Source organism: Miniopterus schreibersii (assembly GCF_964146895.1).
Source record: "Miniopterus schreibersii genome assembly, chromosome: 2".
Lineage (NCBI taxonomy): Eukaryota > Metazoa > Chordata > Mammalia > Chiroptera > Miniopteridae > Miniopterus > Miniopterus schreibersii.
In genome coordinates, this window is record NC_138102.1 from 116,652,333 (window position 1) to 116,676,805 (window position 24,473).

Here is a 24,473-nt window from a genome sequence, read left to right on the forward strand (position 1 = left end):
CATAAACACAGAAAATTAGTAGCATTTGGTGACAACCATTTTAAATTTCAGGCACATATCCACCATGTTTACACAGCACATCACTAAATAATTATGTTTTTATAGAAATTCTAGAGTCTTCTACTGTTATAAACTCTTCTCTTACAGCACTTTTCAAGTACAGGAAAATCCATTTCATTCCAAAAGGAGCCACAAGGTGGTGCTGTGGCTCAAGACTAAAGCAAACTCCTAACTGAATATCAGGAATTTTCTATTCTATTTCAACCCTACTTTCCCAGATGCCTCCACTCTTAGAAACTTAATAATGACTATAGGGTCCTTAAACATAGGCTTTGAGGTATAAATCAAAGTTTTTAATGGTTATTCACTGAGGGAGAAGGTGCCCTTAATAATTTAAAATTGAGATCTTTTAAATACATCCCCTCTCAAATGGAAGCAATATTTCATTAGCAACTTCATTGATTAAAGGACAGAATTATTGAATATAAAATATGCCTTCTATTAAGATTTTAAAAGTTACATTTAGAAAACCAATTGCAATTAAATAAGACAATATATTATAAAATTACAAAATACCTGTTGTAAAGTGTTCCAAGGGCCACACTGAAGAATTTCAGGCGTATTTAAAGGGGGCATTATGTTGGCTGGGCATTTCACAAGTCTCTTTCTCTTCACAATCTTCTTTTGTTGATTTTGCTTGAAAATTTCCAACCAGGGTTTAAAAGATTTTACCCAAGCTTGCCTCTTTTCTTCAATAGAAGACAGAAGTGTTGACTCTGGTTGAGAGCAGATCTCTACACTCTCACATTCAGCTCTATTTTCATGACATTCTTCTAGAATTTCTCTAATCTGAGATTTTGGAGAGTTTACATCTTTTAAAACCAAGTCGTTTTTTGTATTATAGCCACTCAAGTCTTCGCAAGGAGAATGTCTATCTAAAATACAATTTTGATTGTTTAGTTTGCTTTCTACATTTATCATAGCATCACTGGTATTAATAATTACATCACTATTCAGAGCACTGCCTTTTGGATTCTCCTCAGTTTCTTTAGATTTTAAATCAATTTCTTTTCCTTGTAGTATTACATTTTCCCCTATATATTCAGAGTGTCCTAACTTTAGTGGCAGTAGCTTTTGATTCACTGAAATCACTGAAATGTTATCCTCTTCACATGATGTTCCATTCTGTTCTTTTATGTCTTCTTTTTCTAGTTTTCGTGTCTTACTCTGTTGATTATTTTTTATTAGTTTCTGTGCTTCACTGTTTTTCACCTCATTAATTTCTTGATTATGCCCCAATATTATTTGGGTTTCTTGCATTATAGTCTCATTTATGGCAGCCTTCATGGTTTTCTCCTTTTGTATTGGACAGATTAATTCTTGCAGGTGAAACTGTTCTTTCACATGTTCTTTCAGATGTGGGTTTTCCAGTTCAGTTTTTAGGTCTAGAGTTTCACATCTGCTTTCTTGCTTGACCAACTTTTCTGAACATTGTTGTTTTGCTAGGTTTTCACTTTTTTCTTCCATTTTAAATCCTGCCAAAATAGCTTGCTTCGATGAAGATTCTTTCCATTGCACTTGTATTGAGTCTTTCGGCACAATCTGACTATCTCTATTCTCTCTCTTATCCAACTTTTCAGCTAGCCGAAGGGAAGTAGCTCCCCACTTCTTTGACCTTTCACCCCCCAGCATTTTGGCTACTTCACCCTTATTCTTTGATTTATCTTTGACAGGTAAGTGGGCGGCATCATGGTCTCCCTTTTTTAATGCTCTGCTTATTATTAGCTGTTTTCTTCCATCTTCTTCTAATCTTAATTTTTCTTTGTTTAGTAGTTGCTCTTTTTCTCGTCTCAGGATGCTCTTCTTTTCCTCGTATTCTTTTTCTCTCTGTCTTCTTTCCTCTTTCCTCTGCCTTTGTAGCTCTTCTTCTATCCTCTTTTCCTCCTCAAATCTTTTTCGTCTTTCTTCTTCCATCTGTCGTATTTTTGCTTCCTTTTCCTTCCACTCTAGTGCTTTCTTTTTCTTATTTTCTATTTGTTCTTTTATGACTGGGCCATATTTTCGGTAGGCCACAAATGCTCTATATTTAGTTTGAATTTTTACAGCTGCATTATGCTGTGTTTTTAATAAACGCATTTTTTCTTTTTCCTGTAGGTCTTTAAATCTTGTTCTTTCTTCTTCCATTTGCAAATGGAAGTTTCTAATAAACTCCTAAAATAAAGGTAAGTAGTAGTCAGCATAAATTAAATGTGTGATGCTATTAAAATATTATCTAAATATGAGATTAAAAACAAATGCTAAAACTGAAATAATAAAGTAACTATAAAATTCTCTTAAAAAACTAAATTCATTTATTTTAAAGGATATATATTTTTTCGAATTTAGGAGCTTCTATCAAGTTAATAAGTTGATTCTCTGATATGGCTACACTAAGCCACCCAGATTAAACTGAGGAATTCCTTGAGAATAGAAAGAATATGAAATTAAAATGACAGAGAAAAGGCAAGCAAAACTACAAGCCAAAATCTGTGTAGGAGAGAAGGACTTTGTTTTTCTGAGATGGGAGTTCTGCTAAAGGAATCTCCCAGAACTAGCACAGGGGCTGCAGAAGCAAGGAGTTATTTTATGAGACTGTGATATTAAGAAGGCAAGGTAAAACATCAAATAAGCAATGTGAAGAATTAGCCTAGTTACACATCTTATGCTTTTGTAACTTAAGAAAATTAATAAGTATATATATTGTATTAAATGAGACAATTTGGACTTAGGTGAGAAAATATCATTGTCACTAGAATCCTAAAACAAAAGTAAATAGATCAACAAAATTCAGCAAATATTTGAGAAAAAAACTAACAGAAATGATGTGGGGCAATGAAAATACTTTAATAAGCAGAAGAACCAATTTCTGAGAAAAGAGAATTATTAAACTAAATAAATCTAAATAAATTAAATGTAGGAAAAAAACATGTTTAAACAGAAATAAACTCACTAAAAACAAAATGTAAGTGCTCAATTTTTTAAAAATGACTCAAAAATAAAAACAGAATGGCATAACAGCTGACTGCCTAAAGAAAACTTCTAAATTAGATGTTTTCCCAAAACAACATACAAAATAATGACATAAACTATATGACAGAGCTGTTTAGGTATAAAGAGGATCAACACAGAAACTCACATGATAGTAGAAGTTCCAAAATAAAGAACTGTGAAATATTGAAGGGAATAAAATAATGTTTTCTAAACCAAGAAAAGGTCATAACACTCTTTCTCTCTCTCTCTCTCCCTCTCTCTCTCTCTCACACACACAGACACATAAACACAATACATTCATATAAATGGTAATAATAGGTTAGAACCCTAAGAAATCTAAGGTCCCTGAAGGCAGAGGTTATTTTCTATTTGATTCACTGCTGTATCTTGAGCACTTAGAGAAGTGCCTGGCAGACAACAGAATACCAGTAAATATATGTGGATAAATGTAAAAAGTAAAAAATCCTAATAGGCAAAATTAAGTAACTATGCAATGAAAATATATCTTTAAATTGTTAAAACTAAATGGTAATAAATCTAGATTGTAAACCCAAGAAAACAAATCATTTAGTTTTAAAAGCAAAAACATTTTCAAGGATGCAAAGATTGAGAAAATTTGCCATTTAAAAATATTTTTAGACATGTGCTTTAATACATATTATAGAAAATGAAAACAGATCCAGAAAGTAGGTAAGACTCAGGATTCAAAGAACACTGATGATCAAAAAGCATTAACACTTAACACTTAAATTTTTTATTCTACTGTCTTCTTCCTTCCATCATTTCATTTAAGAAGTCAGCTGTTTGTTTACTCTTGCTCCATTTTAGGACTATTCCCCACTTGTCTTTAATTTCAATAGTTACAAAATTAAATTTCCAAGTGTAATCTTCTTTGTATTGGTCCTACTTGGGGATCATTAAACATCTTTGAATGTTCAGATTGATTTTTTTTTAATAATTTAAAACCATTTCAACTATTATCTCTTCAGACCCATTGCTTCTATTCCATTCTTTCTCTCCTTTCTTTCCAAGATTACTATTATACATTTTTATCTTTACACTATATATCACATGTTTCTTGTGCTCTTTTCTGTTTTTTCCATTTTTATCCTCTCTGTGCCTTAATTTGAATATTTTCTATTGACCTTACTTCAATTTCACTAATTCTCTCTTATTGTGTCAAATCTACTGTCAAATATCCGCTGAATTTTTAATTTTATATACTGAACTTTTCAACTCTAGAATGTACATTTGATACTTCATTATAGATTCTAATTCTCTTTTCATATCACTTATCTGTTTAACTGTTTTGCTACTGCATGATAGCTTCAGCTATTTTAATGGTTCTCCTAATTCCAACATTTGGGTTACCTGTAGGTGAGATACTATGTTTTTTTGTTTGTTTGTTTATTTGTTTGTTTGGGTTTTTTTGTTCTGGTTCTTGTGATTCGTGTGAATCTGTCTCCTCAGATGTCTAACCAACATTTTTTATTAAAAGATGGACAGTAGAGACAATTATATTACAATATGCAACTATATCAAATTAACATGTTTTATAGCTTAAACTTATACAGTGTTATATGTCAAATATATTTCAATTAAAAAAATAAGGCTGGTAGAAACCTACCTTTTCTGGAATGTGTTTATATAAATAAAGAAAAGACTTGAAAGAAATAAAAAGAAAGGTAATATGTTTACTGGATAGCAAGATTATGGGAATTTTTTTTATCTACTTTGTCCTTGTAATTACTTAAAATAATTTTATATAAAAACTATGAGATAAAAGTTAAAATTTAATAAATATGTCAACAGAATCATTTTAAATTCAAATAATTATATAGTACATTCAACTAATTGTGTTTAAGAAATGCAGTCACTTTCATAACAATTTTCAAACCTAATGAAATGCTCCTAATAGTATATTTCTTCAAACTTTAAAAAGAAAAATAAATTTAGAATTATAATTAAAAGAAATGTTAGAATTATAATTTTATGTAGACATTCACTCACCAACCAGTTTTGTTGTGTGTTTTTTTCATTATCAGAACATTCTATTTCAAAAAGAGTTTCTAATGATTAATGAATGTTTAAAGCTTTAGTAAATTAAATCCTACCAGATAGGCAATATTATATTAAAATGTCCATTTTGGGTGTAGTAACTTATTCCAAATAAAGAACGATTATTGCACTGAGTAAAAACAACAAATAGATACCTCATGTTGTTTAAATTTCTCTTTCCAGATTTTCTCTTCTTTATAGAGTTCATCATTCATCTTGGCCTGTTCTTGCTGAACATGTTAATATTAAAATATTATATTCAAATGTCAAAAAATATTATGCTCATTATACATGATTCTCATAACATATATTTGTAAATAATGGTTAAAACAACTCACTCAATGGTGCTCAGTTATTAGTACTGGAATAACAACTTTAATCTCAACCTAAAGTGTCATATAGTTAATGCCCAGGGTTCCCATTTTGAACACTTAAAGATGTTTGTAACCTGGGAAAGTTGTTTTATTTATTTGAGCATGTTTACTCACATAATAAAGAGCATCAGCTAGAAATAGTGTTGGGAAATGCAAAAATTACAAATAATAATGTAAGATAGGCTTTGCATTACAATATTTTTCGTTCCATCCCATCCCATTTAATATTTTGTTTGTTTGTTTGTTTGCTTAAGGGAGAGAGAGAGAAAGAGAAACATCCATTAGTCCGAACTACAACCTAGGTATGTGCCCTGACTGGGAATCGAACCTGCAGCCTTTTTGGTATGAGAGACGACACTCCAACGAACTGAGCCACCTGGCTGGGACATGGTTTTCTTTTAATAAAGCTTTGTTAGCACATATTTTGTTAAGGATCTGAAGAATAAACAAAAATCAGCAAAACATAATCCCTTTAATCTAAAAATTGACCTTTAATATGAAAACATTCTCACAAGTTCACATATTACTCCAAATTTAGCAGAATAAGTTTACTGCAAGAGAAGACTATAATGAATCACAGTAGGAAAAGGTATTATGATTGGAGGATCGTGGTTTCATGCAGAAGATTGTATTTGGAATGACTAGGTTTTCAAAAGATTAAACAGAATTTTAGGCATTTATTAAATGTTTTTGAACTAGAAAAATTATTACAGCTCTGTTTTTAGGAAAATCATAATGTCACATTACATAGAGTTAGTGACAGGAAGCCCAGGACACACCAATAAGATCAGTAAGCGAAGTCCACATGAGAATAAATGAGGGCCTCTGTGGATAGTGTGCAGGAGCAAGACCAGATACAAAGACAATGTAATGTGAAATTGCCACAAATTGCCAACTGATTGGATATAAAGGTCATGGAAAAATTTCTTTGGACATTATCTTATATGAGCTATGGGAAATTTTGATGGGATTTAAGAAGGTAGGTAACTTTAAAAAAATTAATGTCCTTCTGGAAGCACTAGGGTGGAGGAGTCTGTGGAAGACAAAACGTAAGGAGATCAATCAGAGACAATAACAAATATCCAAAGCTAGACATTAGCGTGCCCTGAACTACGGAGTAGCCGCAGATATATGGATGAAAAGATGGATAATACAGCTATTTTTAAAAAGAAGAGAACAATAAAAGAGAGGGAAGAGTCAAAAATGGTCCTCATCTTTCTGGCTTGGACTATGATGTTGTCTGGCCCATTAAAAGAAAGGATACCAAAGGAGGAATGTGACTCAGAAAGACAATGCGCTCAGCTTTTGATACACGAAGTACTGAGTGTGCAGAATCTGTAGGAGAATTACGTAGTTAGTTCACTTTTTTGTTAGAAATACAGACTTGGTTCTGAACAGCCAAGGCTACGAATGAGATTATAGAGAGAAAAACTATATGGAATAAGAAGCGAAGGGCAAAGGATGAGAGCCCTGGTAGGATTACATTCAAGGAGAAAGAAAAAAGCAGCTCAAAATGGACATCAAGGAGGACTTCCAAACATGGAAAAAAGAGTCAAGGCAGCGTGGTCTCGCAGAAGTCATGGGAAAGAGAAATGGCCAACGATCTAAGTTTTGCTGGCTTAAAATGTTATAGAGGCCAAAATAAAACTGAAAAAGAACCTGTGAGTATGGTAACTTAGAAGTAATTGGTTACTTTTGTCAAGGACAGTTTCACTCAGTGGGGTGGTGGTAAACACCTAGCAGGTTCACGATTGAATGAGACAAGGAAATGGATATGGCAAAAATAACACTCTTCGAAGAAGCCTCAGTATGGCTGTTAGTTGAGTGTTGTCCCCTGCACTGAAAGGTCACTGGTTTGATTCCTTGGTCAGGGCACATGGCCAGGTTGCAGGTTCGGGAGGTGTGCGGGAGGCAACCTATCGATGTTTCTCTCTCACATCTATGTTTCTCTCTCTCTCCCTTCCTCCCTCCCTCTCCCTTCCTCTCTCTCTAAAAATCAAAAAAACATATTTTTTAAAAGAAGAATCCTGACTATAAGTAAAATCAAAGAGCTTGATAAAGTGAGACATATGAACAAAGGTGATCTCATGGTTTTTCGTTCGTTTTGTTTTTCGGATGGGAGAAAATTGAACGTGTTTATAAACAATAAGAAACAAGGAAGGTGATAGGGGTGTTTTCCATAGAAGAAAAATCAGGGGTAAACTGGAAAATGAAAGAGCAGAGGAGAAAAAGCTAACCATTGGTAGGAGAAAGAAACCTTTCTTACTGATATAGAAGGGAGGGGGAGTGAGTATAGAGGTTGATGCTGAATAGATATGAGATTAAAAACAAGAGGAAGCTCGTATTTGATGCAAAAATGTTATGTGATTATATGCTAATAATTAAGAGAGAGCAATTGGGTGAAACTCATAGAAAGAGATATACAATAGCAATTTTGAGGAATAGAAGAGGCCGCTAACAAGGGGGATAGCAAAGAACTATTAAAAGGAAGTAAATCACATAATTAGAACCCATCATTATAAAATTATGGACTAGCCCACCAGAAACTTTTTAAGCCCCAAGATATAGCAAAGCACAAATTTAGGAATTCACTAAACCTACTGATGTCATTTTTAAATCATAGTTTTATGATGGAAATGATCATATTGATTTGTTGAAAGAAAATATAACTAAAGGAAAGCTAAAGATTTAGAGTTTGTTAGGAATAAAAGCATGGCCAAAGTGGTTCTACAATATTACAATTATTTTTAATATGTTTACTTTCTATATAATCAGGAAATGCAATGTACTCAACATAGAAGGCTAGAATACCCTGAAATGACTATATGACCACATGCTAATTTCTCTGAATGAAACATTCAAATCTAGCAAGTTCTAGGTAATATGTAAATCTACTTTAGTGATGTAAGACAGAGGAGTTAGTCCAGGATGTTATCGAGACATTCTAAGGATCATGAGAGCCCACAAGTAGGGTACTAAAAATCCACCAGTTTCTCAATATGCCACTACAATGACCTGAGGGTATAGACTTTCTGAGGTGGGGTTGGGAGAAAAACTGAAATGATAACAACACAAAAGTCTTCCATACCAAAAATTTCTAGTCCAAGGAATTAGCTCAATTACCAGGATGAAGCACAAACCATCATCTACATCAGGGTTGGGGAACATCTGGCCTTGAGGCTGTATACCGCCCACAAAATCACTTGGTCTGGCCCTGCCAAGGCAACTGCAGGTGGAACTGGAAATTCAATAAGTCTAGGAACTTTTTTCATAGATAATTTTTAAGTTGATAAGGTTGTATGGCCTGCAAATGATGTTATAAATATCCAAATGTCCCTTGGCAGAAAAAAAGTTTCCCCAACACTGATTTACATGGTTGAACCTCTTCAACCAAATATGTTACTTAATTGCTATATATCAGACCACACAGCAAGGGCACTGCAGGATCAAGAAAATTCTGGTGTAAAAAAGCAACCGTTTATGCTATAAATGTCAGCCTTTCTAGGACTACCTTTGAAACTGCAAAGATTCTAGGGACTTCCACAATCCAAAGCAGCATATGAAATTCCAATAAATTTCAATAAAAAGTAATCAAGGAAATCATATTAAATATTGTTAATCCAGTCCATTGCTTCTATTATCAGGAGTAATTAAAAACCATACAACAGCCTGGCCGGGCATGGCTCAGTGGTTGAGCATCGACCTAGGATCCAGGCAATCGGGGTTTGATTCCCAGTCAGGGTACATGCCCGGGTTGCGGACTCGATCCCCAGTCAGGGGCGTGCAGGAGGCAGCCGATCAATGACTCTCTCATCACTGATGTTTGTATCTCTCTCTCCCTCTCCTTTCCTCTCTCTGAAATCAATAAAGATATATTTAAAAAAAAAAAACCATACAACAGAGCTCAACACATACTATAATCCAAAAGAGCAATACTCTTCATAAGTAGATACTAATTAAAAAAAAGTGTGAAAAACAAAACAAAAAAAAACCTTTTGAATGTTCTCTAATTTCTTCTTTTCAACTTCAAATTGTTTCATCCAGCATCGTCTCTTTTCTTCTTCCTCTTGAAACTGCTTTTCTTCTCTATCCCTCTGAGCTTTGAGAGTTTCTTTCTCTTGGTCTTCTAGTTCTTTCTGTTTATCTTGCCAAGCCTCAAAAGATTGCCTACATCTTTCTTCCACTTCACAGTATCCAAAACTTATTTCACCATCATCTGTAGTCAGAGGGAGAAATAGTATTATTTTTAAAATCAAACCTGTCAAAAGTGATGCTATGTAAAGTATAAAAGTAATTTTAAAAAGAAGAAATAATTTCAACATATTACCAAAGAAAAAGTGATAAAATCCAAAAAATAAAAAAATACATTCTTGAATATACATAGAAATCCCACTGCAGTCAATGAAGAAAACACATAGTTTGCCTTAAACCACTCCACAAAACTTAATCTAAAATTATACTGTGTTTGTGTGTGCTCATGTGTAGTTAAGGTACACTTAAGAAATTCAAGGCTGGGTATGTTTATTGCAGTCAGCTATATATGTAGAAAAATTATAAATATATTTGAATCAACTTAATTTAGGAGGCATAAACAAGACTACAAGAGTATATAATTAAATAAATATTGTGCAAGCATGATACATGATTGCATTTTTCTAAATGTCAAAAGAAAAAATTCTAAATTTTCTCAATTATGATCAGATAAAAATTTTAATATCAAAATGACCATTTATATTATTTGATATTTATTATCAAAAATATCATTGAATAGTTTAGTCCACCTGGCAAAACAAGTTCATCCACATGTTCATGAGGCCCAGGCTCTGGAACAGAATCAGGACTGCCACAGTGGATTTTACTTCTCAAAAATTCTTCTTTATCTATTTCAGATAATATCTAAGAGGTTAGAAGAGTACCAATGATTAAAGAAAACCAAAATAGAACATAAAACTATCATTTTAATAATATAGAAAATATTTGTATATACACAACTACAAGTTTACTTACTTCAAATCCCTTCCACATACTATTCTATAGCATAGGAATAATTACTGTCTTCATGGTGAATAATAGTGTTTTCCCCATGCAAACTGACTGCATTTCAACCTTACATTTTTTTGGAACTCTAATCACTCTATAATATCAATCCACAATAATTAATTAAACTGAATGATAATCATTTAAAAATATTTTTACTAATATTTGTTTTCTCCAAATACATTTCTATTTTTCTTATCTGTAGAGAGTTTTCACATCTGTACTGATTTTTCACATATACAAATTGTTAATATATTCACTATATCTGAAAACCGGAACTATTATCTACTTTAAACTGAATTAAACATAAGACAAAACTTTTATTAATACTTTTCCATAATTAGATTTCCACTGGACTCTATTCCAATGAAGTAGCAGGATGATGATTCAAAGTTAACATTTCAAGTTTCAGTGCTACCAAAACAGCAAGTAAGAGGCCTACATATAAGTAATTTTCATATTACTTTAGACATATTAGGGAGCAGGAATAGAGCTAGGTAAAAATAGAGTTAGGCTGCCCAGCTGGCGTGGCTCAGCAGTTGAGCATCGACCTAGGATCCAGGAGATGGCCCGTTTGATTCCTGGTCAGGGTAAGTGCCCGGGTTTCGGGCTCGATCCCCAGGAGGGGGTGTGCAGGGGCAGCTGATCAATGGTTCTCTCACCACTGATGTTTCTGTCTCTCTCTCTCCCTCTCCCTTCCTCTCTCTAAAATCAATAAGGACATATTTTTTTAAAAGTAGAGTTCAGTAAAATGAGAGTTAAAAGTGAATCCAAGATGTTGAACCTGTAGAAGAGGTTTGTGGGAGTTTTAATCAAAATGCTAACTCTCCTTTACTCTTATTTTTTAGAGATATTTAAGTATATCTTTAAAAACAACTAATGTAAGATGTTATAAGTTTAAAGTTTCTATACCATATTTAAAGTCTCTGCTTGAACACATTACATTTCTAAGCAAGATAATAAACACTATTCAATTTTTTGTCAGACTTTTAGGGGGAAAATCATGCAATAGCGTTCTACTGTTTTATCTACATGCACATTAAATTCCCAAGTATTGATGTTTCAAATTGCTAGTTCTTATATTTTAAAGATTGAAATTTCAGTGGTTTTGTTTTATATGCCAAGGAAAATATAAAAACAAAAATGATTTGCTTAAAAGTAATTAAATTTAAAATTTTTAAACCAATGAACTTTAAATCAGTGAACTATCATCCAAAGAGGGAAAGGTAAATTTCTAACTGTAATAATGAGTCATTTTAGTCAAATGTTGAACATATACCTTCATTAATTGATCTTTCCTTAAATACATATGATTATTAGAAACTGCTCCATAAGTATAGCCTAGAGAAAGAAAAAATATGATAACTTTAAATGTCAGAATAGAGAACAACATATTCAAATTCGAAATCCCTTCATCATCTTTTAATCTCAAATTCTATAAAAGCATATTTTTGATCAGTAGCTCTTAAAACAACAGAAAAACAATGAAAAGTAAAGAACAGAGGAAATCTGTAATTTTTATTCTAAGTAACACATTTTTATATCACTAATTCGGTATCACCTTTTATATTCTAGACTAAAGTTTATTCTCCACATACACAGAATAATGTTGTTTGATATTGTAATGACATCTTAATTAGAAACCAACAAAAGTTTAATTCTACCTGCTACAAACTAGCAATATAATCTTACACAAGGTATTGAAACCACTTTAATAAAAGTATTAGTTTAAAAGATTAAATTACTAACATGTAAATGAAGGATCCTTTCTTGATTTTATGAGTTTTTGTTGAATAGATATATCTTTTTATTATCTGTATAGACGTGGTTATGTTTCTTTTCCTTTTCATTTAATGTGTTATATCATGATAACATTTCCTAACAATAAACTATTTTTAAAGAGGACCATTGTGCTGGTTAACTGACCATTCACAGCTATTTTGTCAGATACAGATTTCCATCGTCAACAACTATTCACAATCTTTCTGGCATGCTATCCTGTGTGAGAGGCTATAAAGCAAAAAATAACATTCTCCAGATTCCTTTGGAGCTAAGTATCTAAGGTGATTTAGTTTCTACCAATTGATATATTTGTGTAAGTCTTTATTTTTTATAAAAACATTATGTGTGAAGAGAGGAAAAGAGCTATATTTTAATTTTTTGGCCCAGACCATGATAGATAGAGGAAACTTTGGTTTGGAGATAGGAGTGCATAGTAGAGGAGCAATGTCTCTGAATTTCTTAATTACATCCGACAGCAGCTCCTGTAACAGATTCTACAATGTATGTGTGTGTGTATTTTGTACACATTGGATGTTCAGTCTACAGTCTGTTCCTTCAGTTCTGTTAACAATCTGTTATTTATTGTAGTAGCTACTCTCCAAGATTTCTCTCCCACACTTCCTGGTATGCACACCCTGCATAGTTCCCTTCTGCACGGAACCTAGACTAATCCTATATAACCATCAGGATATGGTAGACATGATGTTGCATGATTTCTGAGAATTGGTCATAGGAAGCCTTAATCTCTTGGTATTTTGTTCATGGGATGCTCCTTCTCACTATTCAGGTGTCATGCAAGCCATAGGGAGAGACCACACGTAGGTGCCTCTAGCTGACAGCACCAAGTGAACTCCCAACCAACAATTAGCATCAACTGCCAGAAATCTGAACAAGCCATCTTGGAATTACAATCCAGTAAAGACTTCAGCTGACTGCAGTCTTAATCAACATCTGACTCCAAGAGCCTAAGATATCCAAGCAAGAACTGCTTGGTTAAGCCCAGTCAAACCATAGAACTATAAAAGATAATAACAAATTGTTATTTTAAACTCCCAAGTTTGTTTTGCAGCAATAAGTAACCAGAACATCCACCTTACCCAGAAAAACAAACACACAAACAAATATCCTCCAAAACCTACTATTTAAAGGAGCTAAAATGGCTTCTGATGTCTACAATTGGGAGTCCTAATAAATAGATTTATATTCATAAATTAAGTTAGCCTCTGGTTTCTATTTTGTGTGTTATGCCTATACAATTTTATTTTTTAAATACATAGCTTTTTATAACTGAATTATTATGTAGCCTGCAGATTTTTGCTCCTTAACAGATGGTTAAAAATTCAATTGCAAAATTTTTCCCAGTTTCTAAAGATATTTGGAAAAAAATCCTTTTCCACCTTCTTGCCAGATTATTGATTTAATAATATTTTCCATTTTTATCAATCAATTTTGATAATTAGAATTTCCTTGGAAAATTATTTTTCTCATTGAGACCATTAAACCTATTTGACTAGAAGTGTCTATTTAAGTCCTTTGCCCATTTCTTAATTGGGTTGTTTGTCTTTCTCTTGCTGAGTGCTATGAGTTCTTTGTACACTTTGGAAATTAGCCCCTTATCAGATTCATCCTTGGCAAATATGTTTTCCCAGACCGTGGGGTTCCTTTGTATTTTGAGGCTGTTTTCTTTTGCTGTGCAGAAGCTTTTTAGTTTGATATAGTCCCATATGTTTATTTTTTCCTTTGTTTCTCTTGCCCTAGGAGACGTATCAGTGAAAAGTCCACTATGTGGGATGTCTGTGACTTTACTGCCTATGTTTTCTTCCAAGATTTTTATGGTTTTGTGACTTACATTTAAGTCTTTTATCCATTTTGAGTTTATTTTTGTGTATGGTGAAAGTTGGTGGTCTAGTTTCATTCTTTTGCATGTATCTGTCCAATTTTCCCAGGACCACTTATTGAAGAGACTGTCCTTACTCCATTGGATACTCTTGCCTCCTTTGTCAAATATTAACTGACCATAGTGTCGTGGGTCTATTTCTGGGGTCTCTGTTCTTTTCCATTGATCTATAAGCCTGTTGTACCAATACCAGGCCGTTTTGATTACAGTGGCTTTGTAATATAGTTTGAAGTCTGGTAATGTGATCCCTCCCACTCCGTTCTTTTTTCTCAAGATGGCTGCAGCTATTCGGGGTCTTTTTTGGTTCCATATAATTTTCGAAATGTTTGTTCTAGGTCTGTGAAATATGCTGTTGGTATTTTCATAGAAGTGCCCATCAGTAGATGAGTGGATAAAAAAGCTGTGGGACATTTACACCATGGAACACTACGCAGCTGTAAAGAAGAATAATCTTGTACCCTTTGGGACAGTATGGATGGACCTGGAGAATATTATGCTAAGTGAAATAAGCCAGGCAGCAAAAGACAAATATCACATGATCTCGCTTATACGTGGAATCTAAAGAACTTAATAAACTGATGAACAGAATAGATTCAATGACATGGAAGCATAGATGAGACTGATGAATGTCAGAGGGATGGAGGAGGGCGGGTGGGTGGAGGGGGAGAGAGTAACCAAAGAATTTATGTGCATATATACACAACTCAAGGACATGGACAATGATGGGGAGAGGGACTGGGGAGGGGGAAGGAACAGGGTGGAACGGGTCATTGGGGAGAAAAGGGACATCTGTAATATTTTAAACAATAAAAAACTTTAAAAAAAAACACCTATTTGACTAGAGCTATACAGGGGGTCTTTTCTAAAGCACTGCCATATTGTAATTATACAACCTTTCATGTAACTAATTTTCTGTCCTTGTTACCTTTGACTTTTTTCATAATTAAGCTATATAATTGCCAATATATTTATATTTTCATTGTGTAATCCTTAGTAAAAATAAATGAACATGCCATTAAAATCCCCCATAAATCAGCTATAAATAATCAATGCCAAAATGTGAAGACCCTACATTTAGCAAGTCTTTACATACCCATTCATACAGATGGTCAAAATGAAAATCTTGGAGCCACCTTCTTCTCTTTCTTTCATGCCAATCCATCAATAAATTCTTCTACCTTAAAAATGGTTTCTGGAATATGACTGTTTTCATCATTTATACTCAAACTGCTTTCATCTCTAACCATACTATTGTAACAGCCCTATTGTATTGTAGGGCTCTTACAAACCATGGTTTGTAAGAGCCCTATATGATCTGACCCCTTGTATTCTTAGATACAACCACAAAAGCTTACTGTTCTTAAAACACATTAAGCCCATCAAGTGTACCTTGGCATTTGCAATTCCTTCTTAATGGAACACCACCTCTCTAGATATCCTCATGGCTCATCTTCTCATTCATTAAGATATTCATGTGACTTACCTTCTCAGTTATCATTCAAATATCACCTCCCCAGAGAGGCCCTCTCTGACTACCCTATCTAAAATGGAAACCTCCAAACTCTACCCCCTTATTTTGATTTTTTTTTCCTTCACAGTGGTTATTTCTATTGAAATATTACATATTTATTCATTTGTTTATCTGCCCCCCCACACTGGCACATTAGAACAGCAGAGTAGAACCTTTGCCTATTTTGTTCTCTGCTGTATTTTCAGTGGCTAGAACAGATACTTTCATGCAGTAATATTTGTTGAATGAGTACATATGAATATCCACATTATGATTTATGTTAATATTTGCATAAATGGCATTAAACTTTATAACAATTTTAATAATACATCATGAATATTTATGCCATTAAATATTTGTCTAACGGGTTTCTTGCTGAACACACTAAGGTCTTGTTGAACATTTAGATGGTAGCAATTTTTCATTATAAACCAAGCCACGATTAATTCTAGTTAAATCTTTGATTATTCTGTTTTTCTTAGAACAATTCCAAGAAGTAAATTTGCTCCCTTGAAGAAAATATTGTTAGGCTTTTTCTATAAATTATATTTTTCTCCAAAAAGATATGTAAACTGGTACTTTTAAAATAGTCCCATGATTAGTTTTCTTTTCTTTAATGTAAAGTAATAGAATGTCTGGCTTTAGTTAGGACTGGTTAAGCAAATGTTGGTGACTAGTATTTATTGGAGATATGAGGAAGGTTAGTAATAAAAAAGAATGAACTAAATTGAACAGTCCAATATACTATAGATATTATACTAGAGATAAAATATACGCATAAAATAAGAGAGAAGTACTTCAAACAGTTTAAATTTCTAAATTATAAGTTAACTATACTTACAAAAAACATCTGCCAAGCAGATAAAAACCGTACTTACTTAAAACATCAGTCTCTTCTAAGTCCTGAAGAATGAGCTCTTCAGCAGTTTTACTCCTGTTCTTTATGATGTTAATACAGTGAAGAACTGACTCAGGTAATTCAACTAAGCCCTGAAAATTTCAATAATGAAAGTAACTATAAAATTGTTTATCAAAACTATGTATCAAATATTCCCTCCTTCACTCCACACCAAAAATTTGAGCAAAATGTGTAAATGAAGTAAAAGGGCTATAAAAAGCATAGCTCAAACAAATATGTATGGTGAAAATATGCTTCTCGTTTTCAGGTATTATGAATTATATCTATGATTCTGTCGAATTTCATAATCAAATAAACAATCTCAGGATTTTTGTTTCACTTAAATTAGCGGTGGATAAAAAGACATAATAATGTAAACTTTATTTTCTTCCAAAAATTATAGGTTATTGAAATCCTAATTAGAACATAGAATATAATTACTTTTTGAAACTTGACAAATGATTATTTTTTGGAAAAAAATTAGTTGAGAAGATTTTAAAACAGCAAAACAACTAAAAAATTGGACTCATTTGAAATTTAAAAATATGAAACTACAATAGGGCAAAAATTAACAGAGTAATGGAAAAGAATAGATAGCTTTGGATAGATCATAGGTAAAACAACTAAATGTATAAAAAGATATAAATCAATTGAGAAAAGTTGGATTATTCAACAAGTGACACTGGGAACATTAGTTAAATATGTTCAAGAAAATTTCAAATTAGATCTTCATTTCACAACACAAATTTTCATTGCATTAAGAATTTTGCTGTAAAAGAATGAATCATGAATAGATTTTCTAAGCATATAAACACTGGAGGAAATACATAAATGAAAAGATAACATGTCTGATTCAAAAAAGTAACTATTTCTATAAATCTAAAGTTTTCATATAAATTTTGCTTTCATCCACATATAATTATATTAGAATGCTCATGATTCATTTTAAAAAGCAAGATACAAATACACACACATACACACACACACACACACACACACACACACACACACATAATATGGTATAATCCCAATTTTACCAAAAACGAACATATAGACACATGGACTTACAGGTGATTTCTATCTTCAACATACTTTTTATACTTAAGTATCTATCAATATACATTGTTTAAAGGTGATCCAAAAGTTAAACATGAGATAAGTATACAAAACACACTGAGAAAGTAACATATCTCCTGAAAAGCTCACTTCAGTTAAAAGGCTCAAAAGTCCAAATCTCAACACTCACTGCATCGCTATCATCACTCTGGGTTTCTGATTTTGAATCACTATCTGCATCATCTTTTTCCAAGGAAGAAATGCTGATTTTATCCAATTCAGCTTCTATTTCTTCTTTGAGCTTTGCATCATCATCATCATCTTCCATCATCCTTCACAATGAAACGCAGAAGAAACACAATGAAGCGCATGAAGAAAATTAAAGAGGCTAATATGCCAATAAAAAATACAGGTTTTTTAATGTGTCATAATAATCCAACATTTTTCCATATAGACATGTTTTGTTTAATAAACATTTATCACACCTTATTATAGTTGTACCATATATTGAAGAACACTGATTTCCCTCTCCAATTATTCGTTATATCTTCAATGTTTGACTGCAAACTGGTCAATTTTAATAATAGACTTTTAATTCTCTAAGGGAAAAGTTACATGGAATGCGTTGGCTTACCTTCCTAACCAAGACACTTCAAAGTAAAACTCATCCTCATGGAAATGTCTAATGGAAAAATACCTATGAACAGCTTGAATATCAGAGATTAAAATACTCACAAGAGAACAACTTAAGTCTATGTATGGGGAAACATAGGGCTATTTTCTACTTACTAACTCCGAGTTGTTTATTTTATCAGAGATATCCACATTTTCCAACAATAACATGTAATAATGGAAAATATATGGCATATAAAATCAATATTTTTTTCATTTAAATATTTAATGCTTGTAATAGATACGGGTTAATCAGTATATTACAGTATATCTTCACATCATCAACATCATCATCATAACTACCATCATTAGCTTCCAAGTATTGAGCAGCTGTGACAAGCTGGCACTAGAAGACATTGTATGATGTTTAATCTTCAGAGCAACTTAACAGGTTAAAGGTCACTATAGTCATTGCATAGATGAGAAAACCCAGGTTGGAAGAGGTTACTTAACCGTCCATAGCCATTTCACTAATAAGTAATAGGGGCAGGATTCAAACCAGACACCCTGAATCCAAACTCTATGCTCTTCACTACCAAATGGTCTCCCAGCTCAGTCAGGCTACTCATCTGCACAGCAATATTTCTGAATATCCACTTGCCCAATAATCTTCAAATTGCAGATCATAATGCATTAGTGGATCAAAAAATTAATTTAGTGGCTCTTGCTTTTCAAGTTTTAATGATAAAATAGGATACAGAATGTTAGAATTGGCCAGAAATCAGAAGTGCGCTATAAATACTAAAGATAACAATTGTTGAAAAAAGCACATGTATGTTTCTAAAGTATGCATGCATGCTTGAGTTACAATATAATCTATTTTTATTTGTTTGTTTGTTTTACTGCGAGTCTTGGTAAAAATAATTTTGAAAATGACTGTACTAGTCAACTATTATTTTATTTTCCAGACTATTCCAAACTTTCATTCTTTCCTCAAGTTCCTGGCCTTTCAACCTCTATCTTCTTCTTGGCTTTTTCTTCCTTCCTTCTTTCTTTCCTTCTTCCTTCCCTCTCTCCCCTCCCTTCTTTCTTTTCCTTATTTTGCTCATTCATCTAAAAATCAAATTTTTATAAGCCTACCAGGTGCATTCACAGTAGTACTAGGTGTTGCAAATACATTGATTAAATGAGACAAGTAACCTGTTTTCATTTAGTTTATAGTCGATTTAACAAAGAAAATGAATCACCCTCATTTTTATTTCTTTTCCTAAAATCACTTCTACTCATATCACTAGGAGAGGAGCCCCTCTTCCTAATAAAGGATAATTATCTACTTTTACTTGGAGTCTGGTAACTACTCACCTACTGAACTGTGCTCCATCCACAATTCCTTATGTTTACTGCCTCGTCATACATATTTATTCCACTGACCCCCTTTCACATGAACACAGGAGTTTACTCCCATACAAAAATAAAATAACTCCTGTGCCTGACTTTCCTCTAGCTAGAGATATCACATTTCTTTATTTCACACAGAAATGATTTAATTGGACTGATCTACATGTATTGCCTATACTCATTTATCCCAGGAAAAATGAAACCTTATGTTTACACAAAAACTTGTATATGAATGTTCACAACAGTTTTATTCCTTATAGTTTCAAACTAGAAACAACCAAAATGTCACTCAAAAGTGAATGGTTAAACCAACTGTAGAACAAGCATACCATGGAATAGTACTTAGCAATAAAAAGAGTGAACTATTGATACATGTCACAATACAGATGAATTTCCATGAATCTACATGGAACTATGCTGAGAAACCAAAGCATGACATACTTTATGATTTCATTTCTATAACATTTTTAAATGCCATAATTTTATCAACAGAGAACATATTAGTGATTGGCAGGAGTTGGGAGTTGATTGGGTTGGAGAAAGGTGGTCACAGAGATAAAGGGGCAACATGAGAGATCCTTATAGTGTTGGAACTGGTCAGTATTGATTGTGGTAGTAAATAAGTGAGTATATTCAGATAATAAAAACTGTATAGAACACATACACACACAAATAACTACAAGTAAAATTGAAGAAATCTGAATAAGATAAGCAGATTGTATCAATATTAATGACCTGGTCAGGAGATATTATACCATAGTTTACAAAATATTATCATTGGGAGATAATGGACAGAGTGTATGAGGGATATTTCAGTATTATTTCTTAAAACTGCATGAAATCTACAATTATACCAATAAAATTTAATTAAAGATATCTTAAGTATTCACTAAGAAAACACTTAAGTTATAATGAATCCATTGACTGGAATAATATACAAGTTCTTCAGTAAAAATAAGTACACTTACTGTACTCCTCTGGAAATGTAGCCAAGAAGAAATAACTGAAAAATGGCAAGTAGCCGAAAGATATGCAGAGTAACATCACTTTTATGTAACCACACACACCCTTCCTTTTTAGACAGAAACTTGCTGGAAGACATTGAGGAACTTTTAATTTTCATTCCATACCTTTATACTGAGTGATTTTTAAATAATAAATATGCACTACTTTCATAATTTTTTAAGCTAGTTTTAAAATGCTCAATTTCTATCAAAGGACACTTTGGTTGTTTCCATGTCTTGGCCAACATGAATAACGCTGCAATGAACATAGGGTGCATATATCTTTTCAAATACATGTTTTTGAGTTTGGGGGTATATGCCCAGGAGAGGAGAGGGCTGGATAAAGAAAATGTGGTACATGTACATGATAGAATACTACTCAGCCATAAGAAAGGATGAGATATTGCCATTTGTAACAACATGGATGGACCTTGAGATTATGCTAAGTGAAATAAGTCACTCAGAAAAAGCTAAGAACCATATGATTTCACTCATATGTGGGATATAAAACTGAAACTTGTGGACACAAACAGCAGTGTGGTGGTTGCCAGAGGAAAGGGGGTGGAGGGGTGAGGGGTGAAGGGGGTCTTACTATATGCTGAGGGGAGAAGATATGACTGGGTGGTGGGCACACAGAGCAATATACAGATTTTGTAACATGGAAACCCACACCTGAAACCTATATGTTCATATTGACCTTTGTCAGCCCAATAAATTCAATAAAGTGTTATTTTTAAAAATACTCAATTTTATCCACAACCTGTCTCATCTAGAGGAAAATAAAACAACACTACCAGTGCAAAATGTGGTTCTGTAACAAACTTAAAGTGCAATTCAAAGTCTAGATGGAACTCTTTCCCTTTCTTTCTTTCTTCCTTTCTTCCTTTCTTCTTTCTTTCTTTCTTTCTTTCTCTTTCTTTCTTTTTTTTTTAATGTTTTATAAAGCAAAATACACAGGTACACAAAACTTTTGAAAGAAAGCCAAGAGGATAGGGTAAAGGTAAGAGTCATTTCCATGATATGTCCCTCTCTGTCATCTACCGGCTCTTTAGATCAGTCCTGTCCAATTACATATTCGAGCACATGTGTAATTGTAAATTTTCCTGTAGCAACGTTTTAAAAAGTAAAGAGAAACAGGTGAGATTAATTTTAATAATATATTTTATTTAACTTATTTTATCCAAAATATTATTTCAACATGGAATCAATTAAAAAATTGTTTAGATCAGTGTAAAAAGTTTACATTCTTGTTTGCACACTAATTAGTGAAAACCTGATGCGTGCTCCACACCTACCCCACTTCCGCTCGGACTGGCTGCACTCCAAGCCCGCAGTCGCTCCCTGGCCGGCGCGGCCCCGCACTGACTCCACCGTAAACACTTCAGGCTGATAATAAATCACGTAGAACTGTGGGAAATCTGAAGTAACTCTACCTTTCAACCATAGTTCTTCAATTATAATAAAAAGGGGAGCGAAATCTACTTTTCAAAAGTAACCAAAATTATGTGTAAAGAAAGAAAAAGAAAGAGGGAAGGCGGGAGGGCGCAATCCCTTGGGGGTAGCTCGAGTGGGTGGATCTCCGAGCTGTGAGTGAGCGACAGGATCTCCAAACCTGCAGGGAGCTGGGGCGCCCGGGACTCGCAGCCGGCGCCCAGCCCGCGGGCTCTCCCGCTTCTGCCCTAAACCCGGCCTCGGCCGAGGGCCCGACCCCGCCCGCGCGCCCGCCGCGCCGCCTGTCCTCCCTCACCAGGAGCCCGCGCCGGCAGGGCCCCGCTCACCCACCGGCCGCTAAATCCCTCGGCGGACTTGGAAGACAGCGCCCGGAAGCGCCAAACAAAGTGTAACCATGGCAACAGCCAATCCCGCGGCAGAGGGACCGGCTTTTCTTACCGGTGCCCCAGTGGGACAAACTATCTCTTTCCGAAATTGGACCGAACGCTGCGCCTCAGGAGCTGGATAAGAAGCTTAGGTAGATTTTAATATTTAAATAATTTTGGAAAGTAGTTAAAAAAGTAATGACATTTTTGTTACAATTACCCAAATAGAGGTACCCTGACCTTTAAATTGTCTCTGATCTATCTATATTTATTACTTGCATCTAGTGAATGTTAAATCGCCTCTGTTCATTTCACAAAATCTTAATCCTGGATAGTGATTTGTGGGGTCTGGAAATATGAAAGAGAAGCTAATAAATTTTTTGCCTTCCATGACAACAGTTTCTTTAAAAAAAAAAAAAAAGTCCATTGTCACTCAATGCCTATCAAAAAAACCTCTAAACGAATGAGTGAGTGGGGTGAGGAATTAGAAAAATTATTTTCTGGAATGTGTTTTACTGTAAAATATTGACGGTGACTCTCACTGTTTTAATATGAAATTTGAAGTTTAAGTGTATATCATGCTCTTTAGTTTTTACTTAAAAATTGATCGAAGTTTGTGCGTGGAGCAAATATACAGTGCACAAATGTGAAATTTCATTTTAGTTAGTAAAAAAATTTCTGATTTTAATTGTTTAAAGTTTGCAAACAAATAACTAAATTCCAAGAGGAAGTAGCTATGCATAATTGTAAAAAATATCTGACAGACGGTAAGCTAAAAGCAAACATTTCATTGAGCCTTTGTAAAGAAATATACTCTGTTGCTTGGTAACAATAAACTTGTATTGCATCAACATGAGAATTAATAATATAGAGTGAGAAATCAGTAGACTTTTGATATTAATAAAACACGTTAGTGCCTCATTCAGGAAAGATAATGATTTTCAAAAATAGATTACTCCTGGTTTTAGATCTAATTAAATTTAGAATATTTTCATTATCAAAGTCCATGCCAAAATGCTCCTTTTCTTTTTAGTTTAGTTTCGCTGCTGGCTTATAGACTATTCAAACTCTTCACTTATAATGATCAGGCTTTGATATTAGGTTGAAATTCACATGTAAAAAATTTAAGCGTAGCCCAGCGGGCGTGGCTCAGCAGTTGAGCATCGACCTAGGATCCAGAAGATCATGGTTCAGTTCTGGATCAAGGCACATGCTAGGGTTGTGGGCTCCATCCCCAGTTGGGGACATGCAGGAGGCAGCTGATCAATGACGAATCTCTCATCACTGATGTTTCTATTTCTCTCTCTCCCTCTCCCTTCCTTGCTCTGAAATCAATAAAGATATATTTTTTAAAAATTAAACTTAATTTTATTTGTAATTATGAAATTTTTCAGACTTTTCCTAAAAATGTATACAATCCATTAGTAATCAATTAATTTCTAAGACTAATTTTACATAGCTAATTTAGTAATCAGCTACTTTGAAGGTGATGTCTAGATTGCTTTCCTTCTTAAAGCTTACCCTGTCAAACAAAGTGAGGACAAAAATTAAAATATTGAAAGTTCCTCTGAAGATAACTTAATCCATGGTGATTGTTACTACGTGTCTTACATTCTCATGTTATTTTTTACTTTGGAAGAAAACTGATAACCATAGCAATTACCCATACCATAGCGATCATTGGTTAATATCACTAATTAAGGAACAAAGTACAACAGTTATCTCAAATAGTTATAGATTATAGATCAATTTAACTTGAAATCATTATTTAATGATACACTGTTTAGCAGAAATCTATTTAATTGCTATCTCCCTGGAAATTAGAGCCTAACATTGTATATGTTAGTTTGCCTGTAACCTTGCTTTTTAATTAAATTGACAATAACCTTTTAACCTGAATAAGGTGTGTGTGTGTGTTTTTCATTTTATAAGTAACGTTTTTTCTTTCCATTAAATTTTGCTCTTTTTTAAAAATTATCACATGTCTGCTTGGTTTATAT

At 33.4% G+C, this 24,473-nt stretch overlaps 1 protein-coding gene across 1 annotated transcript in view; it reads right to left on the reverse strand.

Moving 5' to 3' along the window:
* Positions 1–17,974, reverse strand: part of LRRIQ1 (leucine rich repeats and IQ motif containing 1) — a 200,340-nt gene extending 182,366 nt beyond the window's left edge. Inside the window, exons 1-7 of the mRNA XM_081131043.1 lie at positions 17,833–17,974; positions 16,567–16,678; positions 11,779–11,840; positions 10,244–10,358; positions 9,455–9,678; positions 5,244–5,318; positions 577–2,211 (exon numbers count right to left, since the gene is read on the reverse strand). Of these exons, the coding sequence (XP_080987169.1) occupies positions 577–2,211; positions 5,244–5,318; positions 9,455–9,678; positions 10,244–10,358; positions 11,779–11,840; positions 16,567–16,678; positions 17,833–17,973 (2,364 nt within the window). The 5' untranslated portion in view covers position 17,974. The remainder of the gene's footprint in view (positions 1–576; positions 2,212–5,243; positions 5,319–9,454; positions 9,679–10,243; positions 10,359–11,778; positions 11,841–16,566; positions 16,679–17,832) is intronic.
* Between the last annotated feature and the right edge of the window lie 6,499 nt (positions 17,975–24,473).